We start from the raw sequence: 11582 nt of genomic DNA on the forward strand, positions 1-11582 counted from the left end.
ATGTGGCATGATTAAGAGATATTCTAGGAAAGAAACTACCAGCTTCCACAAGACATTCCCTTTGTTTGACATAACACCCATCAGTTATTAATGGGATGGCTTTAAGCTGTTGCTTAGCTTAGTCATACCATATTTAACAACAAATATTACTTTGTTCCCCTCTCTGTAGTGGCAGCCTTTGTCCAGCAATTTTTGGGTGAATTATTCTAAAACAATATAAAATGTTTTAATATTACATACATACATACATCATACATACATACATACATACATACATATATATATATATATATATATATATATATATATATATATATGTGTGTGTGTGTGTGTGTGTGTGTGTGTGTGTGTATATAGGCTGCCTTTCCATGTATAAAGTAATAGGAGAGTTATGATCAGATAAGGGGAGTTACAGCCTCTGCTGTTTGATGGGGGATGGAAGTGCAAGGACTTTCTGGATCACTGAATCCACAGCCTGGTGATCTACTGCCAAACCCTTACAGAAACTGATTTTCCACTCCTTATAAAAACAAACAAACTAACCAACCACAATTAGGAAAAGAATAATATGTGACATAATAAATAGGGATTTACTACACTGCAGATTAAAAAATAAAATGTGCCTCTTAGGAAAAGTGTTCCCACTGTCTCAGAAGCTGCTCCCTAAAATGTTTAATTCTGAGTGGATCCTTCCTTCCCACATTTGTCATGCAAGGAAACCTGGGAAAAAAAAAAAACCCTGCTCTGCCTTTCAGGTGGGTGACAGCATGAAAGACACGGAGAAGCCACAAAGGAAAACTCTGCTCAGACCTTGCTATGGAATGGACAGGCTGCACACATATCCCCGAAATCCACACCAGCCACAGCACCCACTCCAGTTGTTTGTCCATTGCTTTGTGGATGCCAAAGCAGAAGATGAACCTGCAGAAACCAACTCAACCTGCCCAAAACCTCCAACCTTCTCACCAGGCAGCTCCAAAGCTTTTGTTGTGGATGGAGGCAGAGCTGCCTATGGAGGGCTCCTTTCTCCTTTGCTGCCAGACTCCCCTCCAGTCCCATGGGAAGAACCGGAGACAGAGACCAGTGGGTGACCCAGTTGTCACCCTCCATGACCCTGCTAGGGCTGTAACAGAGCCAACAGCCAAAGCTACAGAGGGCACCATGGACAGGCAGCCTGTGCTCTCCTCCACCCATCCCAGCTCCCAGAGCACACAGCTCTTGGGGATTCACTTACTGGACATTCCATGGGGACACCTGCTGTGTCCCACAGATCGATTTGGTGACAGAAACCAACCATCTGCCCCTGTGTTGTACCAACCAAAGTCTGCAGGCACCCAGACAGAGAGCAGGATTAATGTTATACTTCCATCTGCTCTGAAACATGAGCTGCCCATCAGCAACAACCTGAAGATGCCTCTGAGCTCCTAAATCCCACTTTGCCCTTGGAAAAATGCAAGCTATGAAAAGAACAAGAGAAGCCATGACAAGTCAATTCCCTCAAAGCACAAGTCACATCCACAGCAGCATTTTAAACTTGCCCCTTTTCCTGCATGGCTAAATGCAAGGAACGTTATCGGGTCACATCAGGAGACATCTAAGTGGTGACAACACCAATATAAAAGCACTGACTGGGTCTGCACCAACGTAACAAACTTTAAAAAGTATTAAAACAGACTGTTTATTACAGCATATGATGTGTTATATTAATTTACACAATGATATATATATATATAAAAACAGCCATTGATGATGTACAGTAAATTGGACATCAACAGGAATATTTAAACTACTGATACTCATGCACGTGACATGCATATGGTTTTTTTTTTTTCTTTTTCAAAAGCAGTTTTACACAATATAATGAAGTTACTAAGCCTTGGTCAGCTGCTCCAGCTGCAGTTTACTCTGGACACCACCGCCGTCCGCAGTGGGACTCCCAGGAGATCGGAGCAGAGTGCACTCCAGGGAAGGCGACTTAACCTCGGAGACAGATTGAACAGGAGCCCTTTCCTGGTGGGGGAAGGCTGGGGGAGGACAGGAGTGAGTTTCAAGAAGAGAATCAACAAGAAAAGAAAAAAAAAAAACAGACCAGAGTACCAGAAGGAAAAAGTTCAAGATGTGGCAACAGCAGCAGCAGAAAGGGACAAGCGAAAACATTAAGAAACACCCTCACTCCCTCCCCTTTATTCCCTAAAAACTTATGACCTTAAGCTGTCGATATCCTGTATAAGACCCAGAACTGGAAAAATTAGGCAAGGAAGATCCATTCCCAGAAACATTTTAGCCTTTTCTCAAAGCCTTCTGACACCACGCGCTGGAGGCTGTTCACCACTGAAATGGCAGTGTTGTGTTGTTGGGTTTTTTTAAACAAGTGTAACGGTCTTTTATTTCCACATAAAAGGCACTAGTATCCACCCAAGTTCTGAAGACAAGTGACATAATTTACCTTAAGTTTTAAATATTTGCATTAAAAAAAAAAAAAATCTGTGGAAATATGTACAAAAAAAAAAGCACCTTGCTTCCAAAAGCAGAAGCAGATACATTCCACCAAGTCACCTCACTAGACGGTCGTCATGAGCTTGAGGGAGCCTGACCGAAAGCGGAGGATCTTCTTCTTGAGGTTATGGGAGGCTTTGATTTTGACAAAGGCCTTGGCTGCATTTTCATGCAGCTCCGGCGCCGTGACCGTTTGGATTGGGAGCGTCTGGACAAACTGGGACCAAATCAGGCCCCCGCTCTCATCAGAGTCGCTGGTGGTCGTGCTCTCCCCTACAAACTCCACCTCGCTCAGGCTTGACTCGCTGTCTCCAAAGCAGTTCGTGGTGTAGTTGCTCTGCTCATCCTCACTCGTGTCCACCACAGTGGAGTGGAACAAGGACTCGCACTCGGCCGAGTACTCCGAGTCGCTGGCCACGTAGGCGTAGGGGCTGACGTAGGGCAGGGGCACCTGTGAGTAGACCCCCACGCCCTCCCGCCGGTTCCTCCTCGCCCTCCGCAGGGCCTCCTCGTAGGAGATCTCCGCCGAGGACTTCCAGCGGCGGTAGTCGGCACGCTTGTGCTTGGGCTTGGCCACCACAACCTCCCGGCCGTGCCCGTGGGAGCGGAGGGCGGATCTGTGCAGGCCGGCCTGCCGGCTCGGGAGGCTCGGCTCCAGCGGCAGGCCGCCGCCTCTCTTCCCCCGCGACGAGGGCTTTTTCAGTTTCTTATTTGTATCCAACTCCTCAGGGAAGCGGCACTTCTTGCCGACCAGTTTGGGTTTCTCCCTCAAGGACTGTGAGCTGTTTTCCACCCCGTTGGTGAGGTGGGACCTGTGTTTCAACGCAGAGCTTTTCAAAATCTTGACGTTCCGGGTGCCTTTGTGAAGTTTCATGCTTTGCTGCTGGGCCGGGATGTACTGGGCGTTCACCAGCAGCCCATCATCCAGGCTCTGCGAGGAAGAGCCCTCGCTTTTGAAATCCAGCGCGGGCCTCTCCTCCACAGCCGGTGACGAGGAGCGAGCAGCCTGCAAGCTGCTCTTCAACAGGATCTTTTTGGGAGGCTGGCTGACCCTGTTCTCTGGCTGCAGCACCACCGGCTTCCCTGGGGTCTCTTTGGGAGCTACAGCAAAGAGCTGGCCATTCTCCTTGGGGACATCCCCAGCTGTGGCTGCGGTGTTGCGGCCCAGCTCCGGCGGTGCCGGTTTGGTGCCCCGTGGCAGGTGCTTGCTCTGGAGTTCTGTTGTTGTGCCGGGTGGGAAAGCAGCTGGCAAAGGGGCCTTCCTACTCTCCAGCTGCTCCCCAGCCGGCTCCCTTGGCCTTTGCTTTAATGGGGAGGGAGCCGTGTGGTCCGGAGCGGGAGCCCCACCGGGAGGCAAACACGCCGGCTTGGAGCTCTTCAGGTTCACCACGTTGCCGTGGGCCACCACTGCTGCCGGCTGCCGGACGCACATGCTGCCATGCCTCAAGATCCCTTTGGTGGCATCGGCGTTGAGACTTGTCCGGGGTTTGTTAGTCCTTACTGCGTGAGTCTTTTTCTGAACCAGGCTTAAGATGTAGCTGTCTATCCTCTTGTTGGTGGAAGGGCACGGAGCCGGCCAGGAGCTCTGCGGGGGGAAGGCGCTGGCGGATTGTCCCGAGTCCGTTTCGGATGGGGTGCAAACATCGCTCATATCACAAGCGAGCCTCTCCTCTTCTCGCTGGGGGTTCTCAGTCACGGGGAGGAGGAACATGGGGCTCTGCACAGCCACGGCGTGGAGCGGGCTGGGGTAGCGGTAGATGTCGTTCCCGTTTTTAGACACCAGATCGCACTGGTACTTGGGATGTACATCTGCAACGACATCGAGGGAATTTGAGTGCGGTGTGGATAAAGAGCGACAGACAGAGCCTGCGGTCTGGTCCTCATGCTGGCCTTCCTTATTATAGTCCATCCAGCCTATGAGATCTGAAAGGCATTTTAGGAGAGTTTAGAGAGCCTGCCAGGGACAGCTGTGCTACGTTTTTAATGTGCTGCCAAGGACGCCGGTCCATCTAGGCACACGATGCAAAGCTTTAACTACAGCAGCAGCAATTTTGCAATCAGGGATGCTGTTCAAGCAATACAAAAAGCAGCACTATCCTTCTGTGGGTGTCCCTGTCACTGCTTCTATGTGGGATTTACCCACTAGGACCACATGGTTAAAACAATAAAAATCACAGCCCTAACGAGAACGTGTACATTGGTTTCAAACCTGTGCCCAGGTTGTTAAGATCTTCCTATCTTCCTTTCAAGCCACCCAGAAGTCTGCAAGGGTCTCTTATTTGTTACACAGTCACCTGTGAAACTCTCTGCAGGCCTCAGCACATATGAATTTTAAATCCAAAGAGAAACATAAAAAATACAGACAAGAGAACAATTAATTCTTGTGGCTTATTGACAAATTTCACTTCCGGATTCTTTCAAGCATGTCTCAGGTCAGGAAAAAAAATTCAGACCTTCTTTTATTTTTGTTTTTATTATTGTTACTACTATTATTATAATATTTATAGCAATGCTAATAGTAAAAACAGATGCTCCTTTCGAGTGATAAAGGGTAAAAAATGGGAAACAGGCACACACAAGTACAAGGAGTGCAGGTCAATCCAGCTGACATCCTAGCCTTGGCTCTGCAAAGAGAGTTCTGCCAGAGAAACCCAGTGCATTTCACGATGCATGAGTCAGATTTAATGGCTAATTAATGGCTAAGGAGCTTACTAGAGAGGTAAGCGACCTTAAGAGCAGGGCTTCCACCCAAGCACCTAAGATTATTATTATTTTTTAAGCTTAAGTTGCCCTTGTCTTCTTGGGTAGGGGTACAATCTAAAAGATCCTCTGCCAGTCCTGTTTTCTGCCCTTGGGCTGGAAACTTCAGCCAGGGTACTCCAACTGGAATGCTCAGTGCTCATCACTTATCTAAGGCTTATTTCAAAGAGGTCTCATGGGCACTGCTGAAATTTGCTGATAGAGATGATGGTCCTGTGTGAGCAGGAGAGGAAGAACAGGGACATTAATAGCATAAACTTCCTCCAGATCACCTCTCAGTTTTCCTACATTTCCCAAATTCTATGTTGGCTTCAAGGAATGTTGACAAAAAGGCATTTTTAAAATTTGTCAGTTTGTGAAATTTCATCCCTGAAAGTGAGACTGTATGAATCATGAGAGGTGTATGTTTTTGTGGTGCATACAGAAAAAACAGCAATGCAATCAGCTGGAATTCCTTGTGTGGGTACTTTTTTCTTGTTCTAATGTATGGCACATGAAGATCACATATACCTTACAACAGGGAGCATTAAATTACCTCGAGCTGCTCACAGGAAAACTTAGAGGACTTGTCAGCATCTCAGAATGAATGTATTCCAGGCTGCATTTTCCCAGTTCAGAAACAGCAGAGCATGAATTATTCTGTCCTTGATTCACAACAAATCACTATAAGTTAACCTTAAAGAGCAGAATGCAAAGTGGAAATACTGTGGTTGGAATCATCCTCCCCAGCCCAGAATGAGCTAAAGCTTTTGAAAAAATGTCTGCAGTCAGTAACACTGGATCACAGCAGCCCTATTGAAGAGTCTCTTCTGGAGAACAGAGGAGGCTTTCCTAATGAGCCATCCCACAAATCAAAGCTTGCATCTTCAGACTGGTGTCCAAGGAAAGTTCACAGCTCTCTGCCAAAGAGACAAAATGTACCTGGCTTGTTCATGATGCCTATGTGTCTGTACTATACAAATGCAGAACACACCTCACCATGTTCACCAGGAGTCAAGGACCATCAGAATTGACAAAATGACTGCTAAAAACATGTGCCCTGACCCCCTAAAACCTGTAGCCAGCTCCTTACTCTGTGACTTTAATGCCGACATGGCTAAGAGCTATCGTTAATTATTGCTATTCACTAAAAATGCTTTTCTAAAGAAAGAGAAATCAGCTGACTGATGTGTTTCTGTGTACAGGTACCACTGCCCTCTGCTGGGTAGAGCAGCTGCCAGATCTTCACATGCCATTTTAATGTGTTAAGAGTGACATATTCATGTGCAAAGCTGGAGCAGTGGAGGGCAAACAGTCCTGCTTCATGACCCATGTACGTGAGAGGCACTGGGATCTTTTCAGAGCATAATATGGCACATGAAAGGAAGAAGGGTTAATCCAACCCAGGTACTCCTGAGGTAGTATTTCCAAAGCCAAAGCCACCTCCTGGAGTATGATGTATTCCACCTGCTTTTACTATACCTGCAGATTTAGGGCGTCCATCTGAGATATTCAGTGTTGCCTCCAAAGGGCTGCAAAAGCAAGTGCTAGAATGGCAACTGGATAAACACTCACTGAAGACAGAGTTAGATGAATTGGAAAGCGATCCAGAAGCTCCATCACTCAGCTCATAAAACCCTATAAAAATAAGAGTTTGGATTTGTATTAGTTATGTCTACACAAAGTTACTATTTGTGTCCCTAGAAAGGCAGTCAAGCTGGTGTTTGAGTTGGCTTACTCTAACATAAGTAGTTATGGGATTTCATTCAGTCACCCCAAAAACAGCCAACAATTTAGTAATATCCTTATTGCCATGAATTTACTTTGTTTAAAAGTAAAGCACTTAAAACAGCAGAACTTATCTTAGCATATGGAATTTTTTTTTTCAACTTTACAAGGGTTGGGGTTCTAACCCTTACAGGGATTTTCAGATTTTAGCAACAAGGATCCAGGCTGTGTTTGGCAGCTCACTCATTTAATAGAGTGCTATACTTCCAAGACAGACTCTCCAACTATTACTTAACTATAAAAGTGTTGGGCCCAATGCTATCCATTACTTTCCTCAATGTTCTGGAGATAAACATAATATTTGTGGATTACAAGAAAGAAGAAAAATGGTAAATAATGTGCAGATGCAGCAAATTTAATTTCCTGGTAAACTGGTACTACTCAAGGAAACATGACATACCACAACCAAAATTTAAATTGTTCATTTAAGAGTAAGGAATGCAGAGCATGCCTACAGAATGGGGATGCATCCTGGAAAACAATAATCCTGGAAAGGGCTTAGTCAGCGTGGAAAAGCAGCTCAATCAAGCTTAATGATATGGCAAAAAAAAAAAAAAAAAAAGCTAATGAGATTGTTGGATGTACAAAGAGGCTAATGAATAGCAGCAGGGAAATGACTTCAGCAGTCTACATGGCCCTGGTAAGAAACACCGGGATGGTGAGCCCAGTCCTTGAATCCAGCATGCTTAAAACAAAGCTAAAAAAATTGGAAAGAGGCCACCAAGCTATTTAGGAGCTTGGAAAAATGCCTTAAAATGAATGACTTCAAGAACTTGACCTGTTTAGCTCATCAAATAAAAGCCAGAATTATAATGCATAGCACCTCCAAGAGGAGGAAAAGCTGGGTATTAGAAAAGACCTTTCTTTAGGGGAGAAAAGGATATAAAAATACCAGTGCTGGAACAAGTCAGATTCAGACTAGAAATTAGCATTGGCTTTAACAATTGCTAGTTGGAGGATTCTCCATTTTTTAGTGTGCTCAGAACAGGTCTAGGGTCCTCTAGGAAAGGCTCCACATAGTTAAATACCACTTTTAGTGGCTTCAGCACAGTTAGAATGAGATGAAATTCAATATATGGGGGATGAAATTGATTCCATGCTCCTTTCTGGCTGTATGACCACTTTTGTTATCTTCCTCCTGATGGTGGTGCTTCTTTTCACCATTTTTCCTTCAGCCTCCTCCCTAATATACAGGACAATTAGAACTTTTTGAACTAATGTGAGGGTGGCCTTGAAAAAACAAATGCCCCAAACACTAAAAATCTAATTAAGCTTGAAATGCTCCTCTGAAAGAAGCAAACAGCAGCCTTTCCAGTGGTCACTGAACTCTGTTAGTAGGGATTAATTATCAGAGTGTCAACGAGATGTAGACATTTACTGCTGCAGTACTGAAAACTCCAGCACTGAAATCTACAGCCAGTTTAATTCCAGGTCCCAGGGGAGGCTGGATTTTGCTGAGCACTGCCCTTACCTGAACTTGGACGACTGTCTGTCTCCAGGTGCTCATCTGTCGTTTTCTCCACGTCCAGGCGGAGATCACTTATTTGCTTATCCAGCTCTTGCAACTGATTTAATAACCCAGCATCCCTCCTCCTCAAGCAGTTCTGCAAAAGAAGAGGACAAAGAACATCAGCTCCTTCAGTGGGGCAGACGTGAAGGGGTCCCAAGGACCAACAGATTTCTCTGTCTAAGCCCTGTGAAACACCTCGTCGATATTCTTTTATATAAAGCCCAAACAAAGCCTTGACATTTTAGATGGATGCTCCGGATAAATACTTCAGTGAAAAATTATGCAGGCACTTCATCCCAGCCTGTTCCAGCCAGTTCTGCATGAGGAGCATGTTCCACTTTTCAGGAAGACCAAGGGGCTGTGCTGACCACAGCTGGAAGAACAAAGCTGGATTGTGTGATGCGGCCCAACCAGACCTGTGCACATGGAACGGGCAAGGACAGCCGTGCCAGCCTAGCAGGGCACGTTCCCCACCACACTGGTGTTACTCAGAGATCACATCTGCTCACACAATGGCACCAAACAGCTCTGCCAACAAGTGCCTGTGGTGTGGGAACCGCCTTGTTCTGCTGCCCATTATGAGCTTGGAGTCCACCATCCAGACAGTGAGATTCCCAGGGCTGGGATCACAGCCCTTTTATTAGTTTTGCAGTGCAGCAGGAAGGAAGAGTAATTCTTCCTCTTCTCCCATTATAATTGTATGAAATTGCTGCGAGACGAATTTTAAGGCTATTTATGAAGGTAATTTGATGGCATAAAATAAGCAATAAGAAATTATTTTGCAAGGCTCTCATTAACCCACGGTCAACACAATCAGTTTCCCCCAGTGTATTATAATGTTGCTTATCCATCATCTGTTCAGCTTCATACCCTTTAATTGCTCTGGCTTTGGGGAAAGGGGAGGAGGCAGGAGGAAGGTTCATCTACTTTTGTTTCTTCGAGTGCATCATTTGACTGGCACCCAGGGGTGCTCTGACACATTCATCAAAATGAGTTTTGATGCTCATGGCTGGACTAGTTCTGAACCCATTAAATCCAAGATAATATTTTCCATGGAGTGGACCAATCATAGAATCATAGGTTCATAGAAGGGTTTGGGTTGGAAGAAACCCTAGAGATCACCTTGTTCCAACCTCCTTGCCATGGGCAGGGACACCTTCCACTAGACCAGTTGCTCAGATCCCTGTCCAGCCTGGCCTTGGGCAAAGGGAGAGCAAATGCTAAAAGCAGTGACAAGCATTGGTTGAAGATGTGCTGGTGTTTAAGGCCATCCTTTGGAGAACCAAAGAGGTGATCCCAAGCCTTCTCCCCCATTCCTGCGGGAACCAGGGCTGGCTGGCAGCCAGGCTGGAGGAGGTGATGGGTTCAAGGGATGACTTCGCTGCGCCACCTACTGCCACCAGCGCCCCCTCCCCCAGTCAGCACCGCATCTGGTTCCAATCTGCAATGTCAAGTGCACAAATTAAAGTGCTACCACAAATCTCCGACTTTTTTTTTTTTTTTTTTTGAGTAATGACTCCGTGGTCCTTCACTACGGCTCTCGGCCGCCAGCCAGCCCTTTCTCAGAAGAAAAAAATATTTTTATCTTTTTAAAAGGGAAATACCCCTAACCTAATTAAACCAAAAGGGTAATAAGAAAAAAAAAAAAAAAAAGGAGGAAAAACGGGGGGGTGGGGAAAAGAAAAAAAATCAGGGAAATAAATCACGCAATCCAACTTCTCCCTGGGTGAAAGCAAATGCTGAGCCGCGCACAAAGAGCGCCAGGCACAGCTGTACGCTATTTTCATTGAAAAATGATCTGCTGCTTCGTGCCGCCCTCCATCTCTTCCCACACCAGCTCCAAAGCGCGTCCTCCAACAAAAGCATCCCTTCTTTACGGGCCCGATCCTGCCGGTGCCCGAGCGCCCGCTGCCTCCTCTCGGGGCTGGACCCGGGAGCTGGCTCCCAACTTCCATTCATGGCAACGGCGGCGCCTCTCTTGCCATGAATGGAAGTGGGACCGCCGGCCCGGCTCCGGGACCCGAAGGGAACCGTGCGGCCACCGGCACAACGCCGGCACGACCCGTGCACCTCCGAGCTGTCACCGGCCCGCCGCCTCACCTGCGCGCCGTGCCGGCTGACAGCGGCCCGGGGGTGCCGCCCGCGGGGGTTCCCCGCACCTTTCTCGCCTCTCCGCGGGCAGGACCCGCGGGTCGCACCGACACGGGGGCACCGAGCGGGCACGCACCGCCCGGCGCTCCCCGCCCGCATCCCCGGCGCTCCCCGCCCGCATCCCCGGCGCTCCCCGCCCGCATCCCGCGGCGCTCGCCACTGGCATCCCGCGGCGCCCCCCGCCCCCGCTCACCAGCTGCCTCCGCAGGAGGAGGATGTTTTCCTCCAGGAACTTCTCCTCCAGGCTGCGCGGCGGCGGCCCCTCTCCCGGCGGCTCCCCGCGGCCGCCCTGCGCCCCGGGCCCCGCTCCCGCCGGCCGCCGCAGCAGGAGGCTCTTCACCAGCAGCTCCTGCCGCTGCCGCAGGTACTCCAGCTCGCCCAGCCCGGCCAGCGTGGCCTCCAGCCGCTCCCGGGTGCGCTGCCGCTCCGCCTCCGCTTCGCCCTTCTCCCGCCAGCGCGCATCGGGCTCCCGCGGCGCCCCCGCGGGTCCCCCCGCCGCCTGCCCCGGCCCCGCCGCCGCCGCGGCGCTCGCCACGGGGCTCGCCTTCATCGCCGGGGAGGGGGCGGCCGCCGCTGCCAGCCCTGCCCGCGGGGGCACCGCGCCGAGCCCCGCGCTGATGCCGCCGCTGCCGCCGCCGGTCGCGAATGGTCCGCGGGGCGCCCGGCTGCCTCCCCGGCTGCCGCCGCCCCGCGCCCGCCCACCGCCCGCCTCCATCCCTCCTCCATCCCTCCTTCATCCCTCCTTCCCGCCCGCCTTCCTCCCCGCCCGGCCGCGGCTCCACGCCCGTGGTCGCTTCGCTCCTCATCTTCTTCCTTCTCCTCCTCCCCTCACCTCCGCTCGCCGCGGGGTGCGGGATGGTGGAGGATGCGGGAGTCCAAACCGCTGACCTTCCCAAAA

At 49.1% G+C, this 11582-nt stretch overlaps 1 protein-coding gene across 4 annotated transcripts; it reads right to left on the reverse strand.

Annotated features, from left to right (window-relative positions):
- Positions 1-1653: 1653 nt before the first annotated feature.
- DACT1 (dishevelled binding antagonist of beta catenin 1) lies at positions 1654-11249 on the reverse strand. Of its 4 annotated transcripts, none has more exons than XM_059850552.1 (4): positions 10878-11249; positions 8495-8627; positions 6811-6873; positions 1654-4305 (listed from the first exon to the last, which is right to left on the reverse strand). In XM_059850552.1, exons 1-4 carry the CDS (start codon positions 11232-11234, stop codon positions 2561-2563), a joined length of 2298 nt encoding a protein of 765 aa, XP_059706535.1. In that variant the 5' UTR covers positions 11235-11249; the 3' UTR covers positions 1654-2560. The 4 variants fall into 4 exon arrangements, with proteins under 4 accessions (XP_059706535.1, XP_059706533.1, XP_059706534.1 ...); XM_059850550.1 differs by having other exon boundaries at positions 1654-4419; XM_059850551.1 differs by having other exon boundaries at positions 6718-6873.
- Between the last annotated feature and the right edge of the window lie 333 nt (positions 11250-11582).

Source organism: Haemorhous mexicanus, chromosome 6 (assembly GCF_027477595.1).
Source record: "Haemorhous mexicanus isolate bHaeMex1 chromosome 6, bHaeMex1.pri, whole genome shotgun sequence".
Taxonomy (NCBI): domain Eukaryota; kingdom Metazoa; phylum Chordata; class Aves; order Passeriformes; family Fringillidae; genus Haemorhous; species Haemorhous mexicanus.